At 41.7% G+C, this 21,419-nt stretch overlaps 1 protein-coding gene across 7 annotated transcripts in view; it reads left to right on the top strand.

Annotated features, from left to right (window-relative positions):
- ZNF236 (zinc finger protein 236) overlaps positions 1 to 20,571 on the top strand; it is a 47,620-nt gene extending 27,049 nt beyond the window's left edge. For 4 of the 7 annotated variants that reach the window (XM_078868497.1, XM_078868495.1, XM_078868500.1 and 1 more), the window contains exons 14-33: positions 281 to 597; positions 738 to 851; positions 1,374 to 1,498; positions 2,544 to 2,638; positions 3,047 to 3,198; positions 4,924 to 5,112; positions 6,189 to 6,468; positions 6,992 to 7,104; positions 8,503 to 8,698; positions 8,899 to 9,101; positions 9,426 to 9,580; positions 9,798 to 10,227; positions 11,094 to 11,234; positions 11,426 to 11,479; positions 11,955 to 12,121; positions 14,545 to 14,670; positions 15,102 to 15,317; positions 15,972 to 16,101; positions 16,471 to 16,647; positions 18,095 to 20,571. In XM_078868497.1, the coding sequence (XP_078724623.1) occupies positions 281 to 597; positions 738 to 851; positions 1,374 to 1,498; positions 2,544 to 2,638; positions 3,047 to 3,198; positions 4,924 to 5,112; positions 6,189 to 6,468; positions 6,992 to 7,104; positions 8,503 to 8,698; positions 8,899 to 9,101; positions 9,426 to 9,580; positions 9,798 to 10,227; positions 11,094 to 11,234; positions 11,426 to 11,479; positions 11,955 to 12,121; positions 14,545 to 14,670; positions 15,102 to 15,317; positions 15,972 to 16,101; positions 16,471 to 16,647; positions 18,095 to 18,210 (3,496 nt within the window). In that variant the 3' untranslated portion in view covers positions 18,211 to 20,571. Of the gene's footprint in view, positions 1 to 280; positions 598 to 737; positions 852 to 1,373; positions 1,499 to 2,543; positions 2,639 to 3,046; positions 3,199 to 4,923; positions 5,113 to 6,188; positions 6,469 to 6,991; positions 7,105 to 8,502; positions 8,699 to 8,898; positions 9,102 to 9,425; positions 9,581 to 9,797; positions 10,228 to 11,093; positions 11,235 to 11,425; positions 11,480 to 11,954; positions 12,122 to 12,799; positions 14,525 to 14,544; positions 14,671 to 15,101; positions 15,318 to 15,971; positions 16,102 to 16,470; positions 16,648 to 18,094 lie in introns of those variants that run through there. The other 3 variants (XM_078868499.1, XM_078868498.1, XM_078868502.1) reach the window with 3 other exon arrangements.
- Positions 20,572 to 21,419: the final 848 nt, after the last annotated feature.

Genomic DNA, 21,419 nt, shown 5'->3' with positions numbered 1-21,419 from the left:
TCTCATCGGGGCCCTTCCACCAGCAGTGACCCGAGCCATCCATTGAGGGGGCTGCACGTGTACCATTAATTATCATAGTATCATAGTGTACGATAATTACTCTTGTATAAATTCCTTGTGCATCATGATAATATCCTCTCATTTCTGCATTTGGAATGGCATTTTGGTCCTACGAAACCATCAGGAAGTGATTATCTGGTCAGGTTGCGCTTGAGCAAATGTGCGCAGCCTGCCAAAATATTTCCAATAGGTAAAATCCATAAATCCATCGCTTCCCTAGGTATGAGCTGGCTCAGCAGTTGCAGCAGCAGAGCACGCTGCCGACCGAGCACATGGAGGACATGGCAAGCCACCAGGGGGACAGCTTGCAGCAGCCGTCCGCCATCAGTGCCCAGCAGCAAGGCATGCTTGTGCTCACACCGGAGCAGTCGACGGTCAGCAGCGAGCAGCAGGCCATGCTGGGATTGGGTCAGCAGCAGCCTTCTGACCAGCAAGCACTGCTCGGGTTGGCTCCGCAACAGTCTGCTCAGCAGCAAACGTTGATCGGATTGGAACAAACACAACAGCTGACCGAGCAGCAGCTCGTGCAAGGGACATGTAAGTCGCGTGAAGAACGGTGACTGCTATGCACATATAATTTACTTCTCTGCCAAATGAATAGCGTGTATTGTGACATCTGCAGTAAATACTGTGAAGTTTATCGTGAGCGTGTTGGTGTTGTGTCCCTTTTCTACCAGCTTTGTCTCAGGAAGAATTTGTAACATCACAACATGGGCTGCAGGCAAATATGGATCAGTTTGAGCAACAGACTCTCAGCCAGCAGACTTACGAACAGCAAGCGCTTACTCAGGGTAAGTGAAAGTCTCCAAGGCATAACTTCTGGCATGAGAAGCATACTTGCTTTGTTGCACAGTGCTGAAGTAAAATATATTTTTAAAGTAAGAGTTCAACCCTACGGTAATTTTCCCCATGGAATGACAAATTGTTTTCCATCAAAAAACATCTGCTGTTGAAAACCGTTAATGAACACTGAAATAGTAATACATTAGCAGTCCATGATGCTTAATAATTGACAGTGGGAGACTTGCTACCTGTAATTAAAACAAGTGTAGGTAGTGCCAACCTAGCCACAAGAGCCTTGAGAAAACAAGTATTTCTAGTCTGTAGGTTTAATGGGCATGTTAAGTGTCTGCAAATGTCAGCAATGAGCATGGTAAATGGCATCTCATTAGAATATTTTTTAATAGCAAGATAGAGGCATGTGAGGGTACTATAAATAATGAAATGTATATCACGTCATGTGTTGCAGAAGCAGAGCAAATAGAGCATTCAAAATAGGTTTTTAACCTCATCCTCCCGTGGCTGTATCGCAGGATTTACAATCACGGAGAGCTTTGGCCAGCAGGGCCAGTTCACAGCTGTGCAGCAACTGCAAGCTTCCAGCACTCTCGAGAGCCAGCCTTTAACGACGACCTATCACTCGCAAGAGATGCTGACGGTACGTGCACACTTACAATGCTGTCCAAGTCATTTGCAAATTCCACCACCGCTCCCCTGAGATTTGAATTCGGATTAAAAGAAAATTGTACGCAAAATGGCGTATTAATTAAGTGTAATTCTGCCACGAATATGACTGTCTGGAATTAGACATTACGTTGAGTCCAAGCTTTGGGTGGTCTGCATTTATTTATTTCCATTTAATTACCATTCAGAATAGATTTTTTATGTTGTACTTGTAACATGAGTGGAGCAGTGGTTAGCACATTCTGCTATGAACCCGGGCACCTGAGTTTGATTCCGAGCCATAGCTAATGTCATTGGCAGTGAATATCTGAACAGGTCTTTTGAGGCCAATCTCCCCCCCCCCTCCCCCCCACTTTCACCAATGCACACTGACCAACTTGATAAAGTATGGTCAAATAAACCCCATGATTGACATGGCTTGTGGAAGCCTTCATACAGCAGCGGATTGACAAATCGATGAAATCGTGATATGCCAGATTTTATTTTAGGTGGCCAGGTGGCGCAGAGGTCGTAGCACTGAGCTGGCACAGCTGAGATGCTGGGTTCAAAACCAGGTTCTCAAATACAGTGAGCTGATGGTCTCCAATGGCTGCACAAAAAATGGCATCACATTAAATTTGGTTCTAAACTTAATTTGGCAAAAATTCAAGCTATGGGAATAAAAATATTGGCTTGACTATTGTGTGACAAACATTACTCCCATATACAGAGCAGGTGAAAAATGCATGCCCTCTGCTGTGTAGGCCAGAGGTCATTTGAAAGGATGTCTGTGATGTCCAATTCCGTCAACAGTTCTCTTAACTCGAAAGGTTGCAATGCTTCGTGAAAGTTTTGCATGACTTGACGCCGAATGATGTCATCTCATGACAAGGTGCTGATAGCACAGTTGGGATATGATTGGGGGGGATACATATATATAAAACTTTTTAAAATGCTGGAGGTTTTTTTTGGGTGGTTGGGGGGGTTAATGCACCTAATATTGCGCAAGAAATAAAAGCTAAACTGTTTTGTTGTTGCAGTCCCTGCAGGAGACTTCCCAGCATGAAGTGCAGCTGTCTGCAGAGCAATCTGAATATCAGTCCGACGGAGAGGAATCCACACGCCGCTCCTACCGGTGACTAGTCTTGACTTTATTCTTTTAGAAAAGCGTTATTGATGTAAGTAAACTACTACGTAAAAAAATTTTAAATTATCTTTCTGAGCGTCATTTTTGTTCTCTGATATTACGTGAACAAATATAAAATGGAATTTAATGTAAAAAATGTTTTTTTAAAGGTGTTTAATTTTTACTAATTGCCTACCGTGTGCCCGTGAGGACATCCATTTTTGAAACGGAGTGATGAAATCAGCTCGTGTGCACGATGTGCTAAGTGGATCGTTGCATAGCAAGACTTTGAGATGGCGACGTCTTTTGGAGGCCTTCGTCCAGCAGTGGATTAATCAAGGCTGATGATTATTGCCTACACATTTGTAATTTGTATGAAGGAATGCGTTTATTGATCAGAGGCTATGTTTGGTCCAGATGTGGATATTGCAATAAAGGCTTCAAGAAGTCGAGCCATTTGAAGCAACATGTGCGATCCCACACAGGAGAGAAACCCTTCAAGTGTGCGCAATGTGGAAGGGGCTTTGTGTCCTCTGGGGTGCTAAAGGCGCACATGCGTACACACACAGGTAAGCGTCGCACTGCAATTCAGGATATTCCGAAGATTGGCTAAACAGTGCAAGCTATATTTTCATCGGGGAGCGGAGAAATAATGAAACTGGTTCAGCAGCTGCACAAAACAGGGACGCACTGGGGTGTAATTGTGTATCTCGGGCGTGCTACACCAGCTGTCTGGTTCAGCGCGCATCTCTGAATGTGCGTGCACTTTCTGGAGGCTATGCGTCACGCTGAGCACTGTGATCTCCTTTAAAACATTTCAAAGCACCAAACTTGCTAATTTCATATTCGAGATGCGTCAGCTTTTTTTGATTAATTATTGATATTGTATTTTTTCAATTCGGTTAATTGTCATTTCAGAAATGCTTACATGCAAGTGTTCCTTAAGTGCAGGTTTTTTTTGCTACGTATTATTTGTTATAAAATTCAATTATATGCACTAAATCAATCTTGCAGCCAAAGCAAAAAAAAAACATTATTTCTGCCTCTTGTATTTTTGCTTGTGAAGATAGCACATTTTATTAAATAAGGAATATGTTCAAAATATGACATGTTTGAAAATTCTAAGACGAAAATTTATTCTGCTGATGCCACCTAGGGGTTTCAGTCTGTGGACTGTGTGGCCTACAAAAGGAGGCCTTTTAAAATGCCGGTCAGCTTAGGTACGTCATGCGTTTTGCTGCCTGTCCTCTGATGCAAATCACAAGTACACTGTTGTAATTTTCCTTGTGCGGTTAGATGTTAGAGGCATGACTGTTTGAATCTGTCAGCAGCATAACTGCACACATCTCAGATATGCAGTCTGTGGACTGTGTGGCCTAAAAAAGGAGGCCTTTTAAAATGCCGGTCAGCTTAGGTACGTCATGTGTTTTGCTGCCTGTCCTCTGATGCAAATCACAAGTACACTGTTGTAATTTTCCTTGTGCGGTTACATGTTAGAGGCATGACTGTTTGAATCTGTCAGCAGCATAACTGCACACATCTCAGATATGCAGGCTCTCTTGAGCCTGTGCTCTCCATAAAGGGTTATTTAAGCCAGACCCCCTCACAGTGTGTAATTGCGCTGATTAGATTTGCTTGTAACTATAAACCCCAGATCTCAGATTACTCTCTCTAAGTGTAACACTAATTAACTCTAACTAATGCAGTACTTACCACCATGTACTTTGTGGAAATTACCTATGAGGCACACAGAGCATATAGGGGATTCACAAGTGGTGAAACTGCAGATTTGTATGGAAAGAACACATTAAAAGCACCAGCAGGTGACCAGTTTCAATAGCTTCTATGCAACATCCAATTATGCTTTTGAAATTAAACGGTTATTCCTGATAGGAAAGTAAAAAATGTACTTCTCATTACATAAATTGGGTGAATAAACTTTATTTTGGTGTTATAATTAATTGATAAAGCAGTTGTCAAATGCAGTTTTAAGTAAAAAAAATGTAGGTTCATTTATTAAATACATTGACTTTAGGGCTTGCCTGATGAACATGCATAACTGGTATAAATTTGGCTTTTCATTTATTTGGATAATGCTATCCACGGACAAATAAAAAGAATGCTTAATACGTAACAAAGATTGCGAAGCACATTTCTGACATTTACATTCGTATTAAACTCGAATCCTTGGAAAAGTCGCGAAGCCATTTATACATACAAAGTTCGCAGCCAAAACGACATTCAATAAAGTGGCGAATAAATATTTTAGCGAAGGTGTTTTTTTTTGTTGGCAGGGGAGAAGGCGTACAAGTGTGACCTGTGCGACGCCACATTTACCACAAATGGCAGCCTAACACGGCACATGGTGATGCACACCAGCATGCATCCCTTTAAGTGTCCGTTCTGCGAGGAGAGTTTCCGCACTTCCCTCCACTGCAGGAAGCACATGCGCACTCACCAGGAGCACGGTGATGCCGACGCGGGTTCGTCACGATATTACCTCAACGCTTCCCCTACCTTTTTGTTGTTGCTGCTCGTTAAAGTCTTCCCCTATGCGCTGGAAATATTTTTTCAAGGACTCGATGCACAACCTCGCCTGTGATGCATTAGTTGGATGCACGCGGTGGCATGGGGCAAAAAAATAACTTTGCTGAGTGCATTTGTTTAGACTTGCATGGAAAGTTTAATTCATGGCATTTTCAACCGCTGTGCTTCGAGATGCCTCGGTGCGCCGGTGTACCCTTTAAAAAGCAAAAGTAATATATTGCCGTGCCAGAAGATTGGTCATTCTAAATGAAACAATTGCTATCCTAATGACTTATATGCCTACATCAGTTGTAAAGTGTTTTTGTGTGCATGACTAAAGATTATGTTGTAATGATAAATTATGTAGATTGCGAGTCAATGCAGAGGTGACCACTCGAAATTTATATCTTAATTAAGGAAAGGCATAAATTTTTAAAACGGCCATATTTGTTTTTTTTTTCTTAAATCGTGGCGCTGTTGTCTCGGGCGTCGTCTGTGCTCAGATGACCGGTGTTAATTTTGTTCACGTAATTAGTGACGGTAAATGTCCATCAATTAAGTGTGTGTGTTTTTATCTTCGTCAATGACGATTAAGAATAAGTGAAAATCATCAAGTGTGACGATTACTACGACTATCCACCAAAACTCCCTTTTTAAGCATGACTGACGAGACAAATTGAACTCATCCGAATGAAGACACACGGACTAAGATCATTAATATTTTTAGATACTGCAATACCCGTCATGTGGTATTTGACTAAAAAACATTTCTAAAGAGATTTACAGATTTCACTGATTGGCTGACCTGATAATATAAAGGTGTGGGGGGATTACATTGTACATCAACATTTGATAGAGTGTTTGATTAAATCTTTGCCTGCTTGAGTCAGCCAGACTAAGATAACTACTCTGTGCAATTTGAGACCATATTAAACCCTGGATGTCAGACTAGACTGCGCCGATGACTAGACTGACGATGACGAGACTACGACTGAAAATGAAACGAACGACGCTGACTGAATTTCCACTGCAGACGACGAAGGCGAGGAGGGGGAGGCGGACCGCATGGCGGCGGCGCGGCGCTCGCGGCCTGGCATCCTCACGCTGTCCCAGGAAGAGACGGCTGTGCTGGCCCAGTCGGGCCCCGCGGAGGCCGCCTCCGTCTCCGAGAAGCTGCTAGTGCAGTCGGCGGCCGAGCGCAACCGCGTCAGCGAGATGAAGGACCGCCAGGAGGAGCTGGACGACGAGCCGCGACACCCCAACAAGTGCAGCTTTTGCCCCAAGAGCTTCAAGAAGCCCAGTGACCTCGTCAGGTAACACTTGCCACCATTGGACCCCATTCCTGTTCCTGCTATTTCCCTTCCACGTTAAAATAAAAAAAAATTAGCACCGACCCAGTGGCTATAAGTCACGTCAGTCCTCGTGTGAATTTGTCATCGTGGTGCTAGCAGATAGAGCGAATGTGCTGGCACCCATCGGCGGTGATTTATTGGGTTTTCTTTGCGTCTCGTTTTAACTGGTTCCAATATGAAAATACAAAAAGTATAATCCATTAAGTTTCAGCTTATTTAAATAAAAATGGATCATCATCTTCAGCCGATGGGCCAACATTTCATAATTGATTGAAGGCCTTATCAGAGGCGTGTGATGCAAGGTTTCTTCCTCTTAGTCATGTTAATGTTCATACATATTCGCAGTTATTTTAATCACAGATGTAAGACATGCGTTTTCGAAAGGTCTATATTTTATGTACGTTTTGTGCTATCAGGCAAATAGTTTACGTGAACCTGTGATGATACTATAAGTAATACCTTGAATTGTGTTTTTTTGGCGCAGGCATCTGAGAATACACACGGGTGAGAAGCCATACAAATGTGACGAATGTGGAAAATCTTTCACTGTGAAGTCAACGTTGGACTGTCATGTGAAAACCCACACAGGTAGGAATTGTAAGCAATATAACAGCACTGCATGTCATTATCTGTATTCCTATCGTGGTTATAAGTGTTCCTGTGATGACAGATGTTCCTTCTTAATTACTAATATATTAAAAGTTAATTGAGATGTACCCTATTAAGTGTTTAAATTTGATATGTAATAACAGCAGAAATGTAGGGCTAAAGGCGTATTTTTTTTTCAAACTGTGCGGTTGCTTTCTCATTATGTCACTGTTTCATGTAACTCAACTAGAAAATGATATGCTGCAACTTGAATGATCATTCAAATTATGCCAGTCAAACAGAAAAATAAACACGTTTACATTGTGTGAGAATAAAAAATGATTGGTTGTTTTAGTGTAAATGTTTTCATTCGTAAAAATCCTCCTAAATGAATTGTAAATTGGCTGCATAGGAAGATGGCTCTTATTAGGCAAGTATTCAGTTAGGGGGTATATAAAGATTTACTTTTTTTCATAACTTAGCAATTAAGCATCATACATATACATCAGAGAGACAGATATTTTACTTTAATGCTTTGCATGCAATTATATGTCTCTTTGACAAAGTGTGCTTTTCTTTTCTTATTAATTTCCACTTCGGTAATTGAGAAAACTTGTCTTGCTTGTAGTAGGGTACACATTGGAGCAGAAATTACCTTTGATCTAGAATAAATTAAAACAAGATTAATGATGGAATTAAAACCAAATCAGCCATGGGATTTGTATAGTGGGATCCTAAAACGTGTTAATCGTGGAAACAGTCAGTTAATCGCAGAAATGGTCACAAATGAAAAAGTGATTGCCTCAAAACAAATAAAGCAGTTCAGGCAAAGAAGTTAACAGTTATATGCGTCATGTTGTCTGATGTGCAGCAAGGTATATGGCTAATAAAAAAAATGTAATGTTTCTAGTTTCATTTGCTAGATCGCACTGGTATTTAAAATGCGCAAAGATGGAATAAAATTGTCGTTAGTGTTTTTTCCCCTTTCTCTTTTCTGTGTCTGCTGTCATTTTACATATTGCTTCAAATCTAAAATGGCAGATTTCAAACCCATTGGAATTCAAGTTGGACATGAATACAGATATACCTGTACAGCGTTAAGTGCTCCCTTAGGAGAGAGTAAGCAGACACTGGATGGCTTTCTGTCCAGGCGTTGATAAAAGTTGACAGTGTTCTGCAAATCACTTGAAAAAGCATGCTACGATTTTTCCTTAACTGCCACTAGAGTGCTTTTATACAAGATGAAACACATTTAGTTCGCCCTGCTCAGAGGTAGTGTAATGCAGAAATTCCTTATTTCTTGGTAAATTATTTGAATGCATTTCAGAAATATCAGCTTTGGGTAAGCCTTTGCGACCAATGTATATGGCAGTAAAGCTTGTTTGCTTTCGTCTTTCTTCACTCCAGGCCAGAAGCACTTCAAATGCCACATTTGCAATTCCCCGTTCTCCACCAAGGGCAGCCTTAAGGTGCACATGCGGCTTCACACTGGGGCCAAGCCCTTCAAGTGCCCGCACTGTGAGCAGCGATTCCGCACCTCGGGCCATCGCAAGAGCCACATCCAGTCTCACTTCAAGCCCTCGGGGGTGGTTATCGGCATCAGGTGAACATACGGTCTCTCCCTTCATGAATGTTGAAAATTACAAATCACCGTGACATATATATTCATTCCCAAATGTAAGATTTGGACAGCAAATTAAGTGCTTTGGCCATTTAGGAATATTGACAGTTTCTTAGTAATACAGCTGTAATAATTATTCGCTTAGATCCCAGTGGAGACAATTTGATCTTCTGTGCTTGCAGCGGTGGTGGGAAACAGAGGCCACGCAAAGGACCTTCTCTGCGACAGAATTCTGAGAGCCTTCAGCCCGTCAGCATGCTCTCCCCACCCGGGGATCACAGCGTCTTTATTACTAATGGCGGTGTGCTCACAGCGCAGTTTGAGCCCAGTGTGCTGCAGTCTAGCGGTATCGTTGGCCAAGCCCTTCTTCCAGCCTCAATCTCTGGTAAGTCAAAGCTGCTTTTATTTTGAGAAGGCAGTTTTTAATGTAAGTTATACAAGTGTAAAGCTGTATTTTATTTTGCGGAGCCCTTTAAATGCTTAAGAAAGTTAACGTGTGGAATTTCATCTTTTTTTTTATTTTACCTGGTAAGGCCCACTGAGCTATACAGCACTTTTACTGAAGCGAACTGGCCACACAATTGATAGCTCAACGAAGCGGCTCAATTTGCTCTGGGTGATTTGTGGGTTGTTGTGATGAGAGGACGTTGATGCATTTGTTGTATGAATGGTGAGTTGGTCAGATTGCTTAAATGCTTTGGCTTTACAGGAGGAGACTTCACGGTGTCGCTGTCAGACTCTGGACTGGCCACGCTGCAGTCTCTCGAGGGGATACAGCTCCAGCTCAGCGCTGCAAATCTGGTGGCACAGAATGTGCAGATTTCAGGCTTGGACCCAAACACCATCAATAACATCACATTGCAGGTAATTAAAAATAACACCGTACAATAGTAAATTGTCTGCTCGCATGTTTATTAACAACAAATGCTTTATTCCGGTACATTTCCATATTGTATTAGTCGGTAATTTATTTTTGTTTTGATGGGGTTTTTTGTGTGCGTGTGTGTATAAATAAATACATTTAATTGTATTTGCTTATGTGTGTACCTTTATTATTCCCTTGGGTAATCTGCATCATCAGATTGATCCCAGCCTACTTCAGCACACCCTGCAACAGAACAGCTTGCTTCAGCAACATCTTTCAAGTGACCCAGCAGCCACGCTGGTGCAGCAATCCGGCGGCCTTCAGCAAGCAGACGGCACTATGGCCCCGGGTATCACACTGCAGCAGGCGGCAGACGCGGCGGCAGGCGGTGGGGGCGGGGTGTCCGTGTCGTCGGCGGGCTTGACCCAGAGCATCCTGCTGCACCACAGCGACGGCTCCCTCGTACCCAACATGGTGCTTCAGCCGGCTTCGTCCACCAGCGGCATGATGCTCCAGCCGGTGGACGGAGCGGTGTCTGCCGCAAGCGTGGTGCTGCAGCCCATGTGCTCGGTGTCCAATTCGGGAGCGGTCACCCTGGGGTCGCTGTGCCAACAGGCCTCTGTGCTGACCACTGCCAGCCATGGAGGTGGGTAATCGGCTTTGCAAATTTGATTTTAGATTTTTTTTTTCCATTTCGGCTCCGTTGACAATGCAGCAGCAGTATCGACGATGCCTCGCGATTGGATGAATTGTCACGATTCTCGTTTGCGATTCGATTCAAGAATCGTGAGATTTTTTTTCTTCACGTTTTGTTTGTTCCCAATTGAATCCTGCGTGTGACGTCGGCATCGCGTCATGAGAAATAAAATACATTTGGAACTCATGCAGGAGTGTGACCTCCGGCCCCAATGCTGGGGAAGCATCCACAAGAATATATATATCACAGAACTGCTTCTGAGATCACATAAAGAAGGCAGTAGATTCCCTACACACCCTGCTGAAGAGCACTTCGTCGCATGACAGTCAAACTGATGTTTTTAATTTTCAGAGCCGGAATATCAGAAAATTAAGTGCGAAACCACATTTTATATGATGGGTTATTTTGTGCAGTCATTGGTGAACGGTCTAAGGCCACCAATTCACTGCACTTCAGAAGCCAGTTTAATCATGGGTGACTCCCTGGAATCGAACCCAGGACCTCAGGGGTGTCAGCTGAGCACTCTTACCAAGCCACCTCTATAAACCATTTTATTTTTACAGGTATACATATATATCACCTGCATTGCTTGCAGGAGTCACACCAACAAATTACTTACAAAATATACAAATCAAACTAATTGTTCCTTACCCGAATGAATAGACTTTAATTGATGCATCGATTTGTCATTACATCTCGACAAAGCCTCTTGGTATTTATACATAATTATTTCATTTTTTTATACAAGGGCTTAACATTTGTTTTCTTGCATACCTTGTATTTTTGTTTAAAAAAAAAAAAATGTCCTCATGCAGGTTCCCAAGAGCTATCTCAGGTCATCTCTTCCCAGCCTTTAATGACTTCCAGCTCCGGTCAACATGAGATTACATTAACCTTGGCCAACCAGACGCTCTCATCCACTTCAACACCTCAGTCCATTACTCTTACTATATCAGGTGAGTGAGTTCACATGAATTTTGCTTAGTTGTAATTTTACTCTTAAAAGTCAGGTCACAAGTACACCAAGTCTCATAATAATGGTACAGAACTACGTGTTCAAAGTGACTACTGGTCTGAAATTTATGGAGCTAATAAATAACGAGCACACTTTTCCAGCGAAATAATTTATCAAATTATTAAATTCCAGGACAAGAGCTGCTGCAGCAACAGAATAATGCCGATGGAAGCCATGCTGACACAGGTTCGACTTATTTCTGTTCAAACATTTACACTTAAATATTGTCAATTTGCTGTGTACGGTGATGTGAAAGTATAAATACTGTGTGCAGAAATTGTATTTTCCAATAAATTATATTTTTTGCCATGACTATTTAAAATATATATATGCCGCAAAATGTATTTGTAATGTTTGTGTCTACTACCTGAATGAAATAATAATGGAGTTACATAAACAAGGACTTTTAAGGCACACAAATGACATCATTGGAGTATTATAGACTATGCTGAAGCATACAAATAATACATTGATGAGTAGTGCATTTGTAAACACCATGAATTCTGTATATAGAAGTATTAATATCTGCCTTCCTGGAGATAACATATACGAAACGGTACGAAAAAACGCGTTGCGTGTATTCACCGCTTGCACCGATGACGGTTGTGGTTTGACCATGAACCGTTTGTTGCATTTAATTATTTCATATTCTCCCATACAGGCCTAACAACTAGCGAGCCAAGCCTGTCACAGGGCAGCTTGACGTTACCCATGAGCGCGATGTCCGGGGCCGGGGTCAGCGGCGAGACCGTGACCCTCACCATCGCCGAGGCCCAGACAATGGTCCCCCATGGCATGGAATCTGTCACGCTTAACATCACATCTCAGGTGGGAGCTGTGGAGGGAATGCGTTGCCTCGTAGCTACCCCACCGGAACATAAATTATTATACATCCGATGGTTCGGACTTGGTCAGATATGTCACTGCTGCATCTGCAAACAGTCTCCTAGCGATTGAGAGTTTCGTTCCGAGTGAGGACGGCTGTCACTTTGTGGACACGTCGGCCCATCTTTTATGCGTAAACTCCTGCAGCAAATTGCGCAACTTGGGTTGTCGGTCGATGTTCGAAGTCTCCCGCGACCCTCAAAGGAATGACGCCACCCTCCGTGGTTGTCTCCCCCCACCTCTTGAGACGTGGATCAAACAAATCAGTCTGTTCTCCTGTAACGCCGCGTAGTTTTCATAACGGAGTGGATTTAACGCGATGAATGTATCGGGGAACACATTTTTTTTATAACGCAGACGCGAAATGGATATATAACGTGATTGAGTGAATGGAACTACGTCGCAAGAGTAGGAATAAGCGGTTGTACGGCTGCCTTGGCGTAGCGTCATCGTCGCACAAGGCGGGATGCTGCTGGATGCTTCTAGATGCTTCTAGATGCTACCCACGCGCCTCAGTCTTTGTTCAGCCTGCATACGCATCTCACGTGTTATCGCGGACTGTGCTTTACCCCCTATATTATTTATTATAATGTGATTTTTACATAACACGGTTTTCTTCAGGAACGCAACTACCACCACGTTATAGCGGGACAGACTGTACTCGACCAGTTGATGCGAATGCTGTCGCAAGAGGTCGCACGTTTAGTGCAACGGTCCTTGGCTGACTCTGCGTGATGAATGAATATAACAACTAACCGGCATCAGCCTTTGCTCGCTTTTTATTGGCGTTGGCGTCGCACTCCGCACGAGGCGAATTACTCGGTTCGCTGATGTATGCATGTTGAGCTTTTTTTGCGCACTATGTAGCCACAATTGTGCTAATCGGAGCTTACGATGATGATGATGGAGTTGATATATTTTAGCATTTTTAGTGCAGAGTGTTTTTTAAAGCAATATACTGCTTTATGTTGACGCTGGCGCCATTGTTGTTGGATTTTAAGATCTGCCATCATATTTGGATTCATCGCCATTGAAAATCTTCAAAAGTAAACCATCATGGGCCTCAGTAAAAAAAAAGACGCTCAGATGTCTGCCTCTAATTTTGAGCAGGGTTTTTAAGAACAAAATTTTTATTTTTGGATATTTCCAGTGAAAACCACAAACTACATTTTTGCCAAATGTCACATTTCTCGTGCATTTATTACATCAATAGAATTGACATCAGTCGATCACAATTGTTTATAAACGTTAGGTAACAAGTTGTTAAAGGACTGTGCTCGTTTTAAAATGCAAAAACAAGGTTGTGCCATGTTTACCTGTTTATCACCAGCTACTTAGTTGCCCGGGAAAACCACAAACACTCTCTTTTTATGGTGGTGGGGATTTTGACTTAATATGTAAACAAATTAAATATAAGAAAACATCTCACCAAGAAGTTACTTCTCCAGCCATAGTAATTTCATTTTCGCACTTTTCTACAACCAGTCATGAGATCTTTTAATTCCTCCTGCCAGTCCACACAACAGTGCCCAAAGGGTTAATTGTCCAGGAGAGGTGTTCATAATGCTCATGCTGTCCTCTACTGCAGAGAATACTAATTTGGTAGTCACCCTTGACTGCCTTTATAAAGGTGCAAAGGACTAAACCCTTACCCCTGACCCTCTCCTCCTCCTCTCCCTCACTCTCTATTCCAGCCCTGACACTGGGCTCCTGTTCAATTCACGTTTCTTCGTTGAATCTCAGCCTCGTCTATTTTTTTTTTGAGTACCGTGACTCCAGAAACCTTCTTCTACTACTCCACACGCTTGGTGTGCCCATCTATTGATGCTAACAATGCTGCATCTAGCAAATTGTGTCCCGACCTCGTACACATGCTTGCACACCCCTGGCACGTCTCGTTTCTTTATTTCAGTGGAAACTTTATTGACTTTATCCTTTTGCATGCCATCCTGTCTGCTGGAACAATTTAAGCAATTCAACTTGTATATACCACTCTACTTGTTTTCTTTTACTGAGACTTGCTTCTTAACCTTTGTTTAAATATGACTTTATAAAGCCGATTTATGTTTCTGTGCAACTTCTACTCCATAGCCCCCCCCAATATCTCATATGCATTTATAATTCAAAAGTGTATATTTTATATAATGCATGCATTGTGAAGAATCCTTATACGTTAGCCTTTGATCCACATGAACCAGCAAGTATGTATATATCTTGCTGTGAATAATAATTTGTATTGCACGAATGCTTTTCCTATGATTCACTTGTTCCATTTCGGTCAAAAACGAATACTGGCTCTGGAAATACTTTGGCCTGTCTCAATACGATAATGGCAGCAGAATCTAATGCCTTCTGTGCATGTACAGGAGCAACCGTTTCCGTCAGTCTTGGGTGAGCCAAACCTCCCGGGCCAGGAGGCTGGAACGAGCCAGCAGATGATTCTAGTGAGCCACACGAGTGGGACCACGGACGGAGATGTTACCACCTTCCAGGTGACTTTTATTTATCTCTACAATTGTCTCATCCGCATTCCTTTAATTTGACCAAATTGCACGATCTTGCAAACTAAATTCATACCGCTGATTGAATTCTATGTTTTATTTCGTGAAGCATTCAATGTAACGCTGAGTACGTCAGCTTTTGTTCGCTTCCTAGTTAACCAGCTGATCGATTTGTATAAAGTGTTAGATTATCGATGTGTGTATCAAATTGCGCGTGTATCAGAATCTGTCATTAAAATGATGTATGTTGAACTTCTTTCGCACCGCCGCACGTAGCCAACCCTGCTAATCGTAGGTGCGATTATAATAATCTCAATCTGTATGTTTAAAGGCACTAAGCGCTTTTTGTGCACAGAATCTGCGAGCCTTCACGTTGATTGCGTTCAAGTATGTGATGGCCTCGATGTTTCCAATCTCCACAGATGGGCGAGGGCTGCATGAGCCTGACGGACGAGAGCCCAATCGAGGAGGAGGAGGAGGAAGACGAAGAGGAGCCACCCATCGTATGCCCCGAGTGCCACCAGCCCTGCACCTCGCCAATGCTCTTGCGTCAGCACCTGCGATTGGTGCATGGGGAGGACCGCTTGCACACTTGCTCTTTGTGCAGCAAAAGCTTCAAGAGGGCCACCCACCTCAAGGTACAGGGCCGGGATGTGGGTAGTGCCATAGCTACCATGAGTTCCACATTTGTTTTGAAGCACGGCACAAGCAGATGCTTGGACTATTTAAAATACTAAACATTTGTTTTATTTTACCAGGTAAGGCTCCACTGAGGTATATAGCTATTTTTCAGAAGCAACCTGGCCACAAATGATAACAAAGTGACTTATGCGCAAATTTATCGCAGCCAAATAATTATCTCAGCCCATATTTTTAAATGGAGGTAAAAACCGGAGGACCCAAAGAAAAATCCACGCGACCACGAAAAGAACATGCAAACTCTAAATATACAGGCGTCAGGGTTGGGATTGAACCCACAACCTCCTGTATACCAGGCGAGGTAGTGGATTAAAGCCCAGTAACAAATGTCAAGCAGGATATTGCATGAATACTACCGAGTAGCTATCCGATGTGTTTTCGGATCGTTCAGCATGACGTCTTGACGTTTTTCTTCACGCACTCAGAGCTTTTTTGAGAAACTCCGAAACACGTGAGGATCAATATTGGGCATCATTCCGAATAACTCGCGGTACAACTTGAAAACGCATCCCAGGGATATTACACTCCAGTCACGTGTCCTGGCAGTGTGGCGCGTGTAAACACTTCCTTGTTGCTGCTGTCCCCCTCGGCAGGAGCACATGCAGACACACGAGCCGGGATCCTCTGCCTCTCGGCAGAAGCCACGCCTCTACAAGTGTGACCACTGCGATAAGTCATTCGCCAAACCCAGCCAACTGCAAAGGCACAACCGTATTCACACAGGTGGGTTGCAAACGTACGTTAGAAAAACACGATTCTTACACTTGACAGCTTAGCTCGTCGCCATGAGCGCAATAGCTCTGTCCGTCTGCCTGTTTCACTGTTTAAAATTGAGGTGAACCATAACGCTCGAAGATGATGCAATATTCGACGTGGCGTTTCCCTCGTAACGGCCGAGGAGGAGTTCACCCCCTCCCCTCCTGATGACATCATTTTGTTTCGACATCATCTCGTAATATCACGCGTCATGCGCGAATTAAATACTTCCGAGGACAAACGCACCTTGGAAAGCATTACCGAAGCGATGCATGTGCATGACCTTGTTTAAAATGTGTTGGAAGTATGAACTTTTCTTTTTTACATGCGTCACAGGTGAACGGCCGTACATTTGCCAGGTGTGCGATAAGGCTTTCAATCAGACAAATGCTCTTCAAATCCACATGAAGAAGCACACTGGAGAAAAGCCCTACAAATGCCAGTACTGCGACATGGCTTTCTCTCAGAAGGGCAACATGAAGATCCACATAAAGAGGGCACACGAGATTTCCCGTGAGTACTTGATGAAAACTCCATGGCTATTAGGGTTTTCAAATCCAGTTTGATTTGGTTTCAGATAACACTTTTTTTGCAATGGGATTTAGCATATTTAGCTATTTAGTTTAATCTATCTCAATTGCCCTCACAAAAACTCACTGAAAATGTTTTAACGTTGATAACTTTTATGATGAGTTTTCTTAACATGCGGCCCAGAAACCATTGGGCAACAGTCGGGCCTAGAAGTCAATATAATACGAGTGTTGTATATTTCCGTGTGCTTCTCACTTGTTCACGTGTGGCATTGAGCAGCAGGTCTGACTTGATTCTAGTAATGTCAGTCAGAGAGTTGAGCGCATAGCTGTTTTTTACAAGCACCCAGTACCCATTCAAGTAAAATAAAATAAAACTGGAAGGGTAACTGATTAATGGTACAGTGCCAGAAATGTGCGGGTGGTCGCACACACAAGTTGCATTTTTAGCCAATGTTACCGCTTAAAAAAAAAAATTAAAATTGGCCTTAAAAAACTGTAACACGAGTATGAAATGTATACATTTATCTGCCTGAAGTACACTGCCTCTGTTGTTTCATTGAAATGTAATATTCTTATGAGGTTAAGTGAGTTTCATTGTTGACCGAGGTCTGTTTTTTTTGGGCCTCCCGTTTATTTTAAGTGGCGTGTTACAATTTCGAGGGAGAATAAACCGTGTATGTTCAGTGATGATAAAGTCCACCCCCAGATTGTATCGGCTCAGTCCAATGCAGGGCAAAGTGGAAGCTTTAAAGGGTGGGGGTGCGGGGGCTCCAGGTTTCCTAACTGCCTTGGAACAATTTCAAATGCTTTGATGCTCAGGTGAAATTATATATAAACATGTCTTTCATGCTAATCATTGATGTTATCGAGGTTTGCCTGCCAGTTGTAAGCCAGGCAGTGTGGATGTTTATTTGAAATATCTATTTCCTTTATTAAAAAAAAATATAGTTTACATTTGATTAGATGCTCTGTTGCTTTGCACACATGTTGAAAAGCTGTTGTGAACATTTGGCAGTTATGAACACTGACCTAATTGAAAATGTAATTGCTATTATAGTTTTGATTATTGTTTGTAATCACTTTTATCGTCAATGATATGAACCTCGTTCATAACATGAACAGTGTTGCAGTAATTCCCATTCTATATATGAATTGGAAATTGTATATAATCTACTTCAGGGGCTTCAAATATTCTCAAGAAAGCTGAGAAGACTAACTGACGATGACTTATGAAGGACTCTTACCTTTTTGAACTAACATTTTCCTCCACTCTATTTTAATAACAGTATTCAATTTCCTGCACAAATCATGAACATCGGCTGCCTTTTATTAAGGGGGTCGCTTTTATCACAAAGGCTTAAAATTGGTTTTGGATGTTATTATTATTCACCGCTGACTCTCGTACCCGTTCACTCTGCCGACTGCAGAAGGTTCGCTCGACAGGACAGGGAGTAGTGAACACGAGAGCGCAGAGGGGCAGGAGCAAGACAACGACGACGTGGGAAACATGGACCTGTCTTCTGTGGTCAACGACATTTTCTAGCGGCTGAGGTGTAAAGCTTCCGCGCTAACGAAGGCCGTTGTCTACGTCACGAGGCGTGCGGCTAAAATGTGTTTCTTCTTGCTAAAAATGAGCACGTGTTAATAGTGTTGTGCGAACAACACGCCGCCCATTTAATATTGTCACGCACGGTGTTAGATGATCAACACTACCAGAAGAGAGCCTTATCAGCATAAAAAAAAACACATTGATTAATGCAAATGGGAATCCTCTAAACAAAATGAGCGTGCCATTGCCATCGTTCGTTAATAAGCTTTTTCTACCGTTGTGTTTGTAAATAATTTTGAAATGACAAAAAAGAGAAACAATTTACGGTTATTTATTGTGAATTTAACTGCTGTTTAATTTTGGTACGAAAGTTCCTTCTATGTGTTATTCTCATTATGCACAATGCTCAAAGTATGCATTGGCCACATCTAAAAAGAAGTGACAGCCTTCCGCTTAATTGTGTTGTCAGTGACGTTACAGTGTTTGCAAGGGCAATTGTGTCCCTTTAATAGCCATTATAGCGCCTATTTAAAGAGATTTTGTGGAAGTGGGATGTGAGCATATATTTAGATTTTTTTTATATACTATATATTTATGAAACCATTGATGGATAATGTAAATTATTTCTCAAGACTGCTTTTCTGTTCATTCCAAAGAATATTTTTGTAAATAAATTTTTTTCATACAGATGAACACATTTTGCTTTGCAAAAGCAACATTGTTTTTTTAGGTTTATTTTAGGTTTATTATTTCATGTCTTCACATTGACACTAAAGAAACAAATATATCTTGTGTCTTGACTTTCTTTGTACCTGCGATAACACTCAATGTTTTCTGTGAATCTCCAGCGTTCTTACGAAGCAAGTTGACCTGTTTAAAAACTCATGCAACAAAAATTGTTAGAACTATTTGTGACATGGGAACACAGTGGCGATACAACAGCGACCCGTAAATTGTAACTCATTTCGTACTCATGTGAAGTAAATGTAGCATTATGTATTATCTGAATTATTGCAGTTGCACTAATTTTTTAAATATTAATAATAAAATAACGTGGTGGTTTTGCAAGAGGCATTTAACCTTCATTTCCCTTGTCCTACAGTTGATGGATGGGCCAGTAGAAATTAGGGCGCCAAACGTTTGAGACACAATTCTCAGGAGAAACTGATGGTAGCATGAGTAAGAAGAGTGCTTTTATTTATCACGTTTTATTTCCTTGCAAACAAATGTAGAGGTGTTTTCATTGTTATTTTTCCCTGGCCGATTGCTTTGCTAATACCTTGGCAGCAAATAAAAAGCCATCTTGCTCGATAGCAAAAACAACCGTGAGCCAATAAACACACAGTCTTCTTTCTTTCCCTCCCTGGTATAATTTCAAGCAGACTTCCTTTATATTTGGACAATTATACCAAAGCGTGGCACTAAGCGATTTATTCGAGCAGCAATGCCATTGCTCATCAAACAGATAGAATTTTCCTTTTTCCTCGTTGGGGAATAAAAAGGTGGCAGGAGTGTATTTTGAGAAATGGAGTTTCTAACATTTGGTGCCCTTTGCTAATTTATGCTTGCACACACAAGTAAAGTGATGTCTGCTGGTATATTTACAATGTGCAAAAAAATATAATATATTTTCTCTTACTGTAAATAGTATAAAAATTTGAACAAATGAACGTTGCTAGCCCTTACCTTGTGTCTATGACAAGGTGTTAGTATAATAATAGCTGTCAATGGGAATGAGGTATGTTTATGGAGCATATTCAATTAAGTGTCTTTTTACATAATTTTTTTGCTACTACTTGTACATCTTCTGATGTACGTCTAGGAAAAGGAAATAGACAAAGCACATTTTGGATCTGTGTACGTGTCTGTCCAAATTGAGGACAGCCATAATAAATGATGCCTTGAAAAACTATTGTCTTTTATGCACACTTAATCAGTAACAGGTTTGTAAGGCAACCACCCCTGTATGGAGTTTGACATCATAGCTGCCTACACTTGTGTTTTTGTTGTTTTCGCATTAAATCCAACATGCAAACAGCTACCCCTGGGAGTTGCTCGCGGTGTGAATGGCAGTATGTGCCTTCAATGCAACTTGTGTTCCAGTGCAGTAAATTCCACGTTGCACACTGCGTATAATTTTTGCCGCATGCCTCTTTAGGGACGAACTATTGCACTATAATTTATTGTTTTGTTTCAGTTTTCTTAAAAAAAAATGTTAGCGATAGCTATTTTTTTTTGGGATTAACTACCTCAGATTATTTGTGATGCATGTGCCATGTCGTTTGCTGTGCTTCTGTAAATTCATGAATGATGGTTATGTGGATGAGAAGTTCAACATTGTATAAATATTGTGACCACCTTGCCCATGATTAAAATTACAGGACAAATGCAAGTGCTTTGTGAGAATATATTTTTTATATTGTTTCAGTGCTAAAGTTTGGTGTCCAATTTGGGTCAGTTTGTTTTCCTTAAAATCAAATTTTAGGGCATTTATTTTGATAAGCTTAAGAATATGTATGGTAATTACAATCGGTTTTCCTTACAAATATCATATACTTGTTCGAAAATGCGTTTTGATCATGGATCCGTTGTGAAAGCATTACGCGTTGGTCTTAGAAACTGTGCAGTGGAAGATAACGGTATAATTGTGATGGGATGTTCTATTCATCGTACATTTACAGTCCATACCATTTACCCACATCTATTGTAATTTTATGGTCAACTATCCATATTTTTTCGTATAATCCGTGCTCCAAAATACAGTGCAAGTGTTACAGATTGTGAAATTAACGGCATATGGATCCTTGCAGTCGCGAAAAACTTCAAATCTCGAATGAAATTAACGGCAGTTGCTGATAATCCCATCTCTTAATCCTCGGTGGCTGTCTCGGCCCACGATCATGCGAGTACCCGTCAAGGGGGTTTGTGAGTGCCCTTTTACCGTGGAGGAAACCCAAGCTTTCTCAATGTTATGTCAGGAAGGTTTTTCTTTTGTGATGCACCTACTTCTATCATTGTTTAAGAAGCATTGCTAGGCCTCTCGACACTTCTGACCTTTTCAACACCAGCCCTTGCTAAACCTGGGAGCGTTAATTCGGCCCCATTTTACATTCTGCATGTGCATGCACCACAGTTTGAGTAAGCACGTCATTTGTGTATTTTATATATTAAACCTTACTTGTACTAGGGGAGTGCAAACAAAT

The sequence above is a fragment of the Lampetra fluviatilis genome, chromosome 26 (genome assembly GCF_964198595.1).
Source record: "Lampetra fluviatilis chromosome 26, kcLamFluv1.1, whole genome shotgun sequence".
Classification (NCBI taxonomy): domain Eukaryota; kingdom Metazoa; phylum Chordata; class Hyperoartia; order Petromyzontiformes; family Petromyzontidae; genus Lampetra; species Lampetra fluviatilis.
Note: the sequence above shows the minus strand (reverse complement) of the source record. Positions and strands in the feature narration are given on the sequence as shown.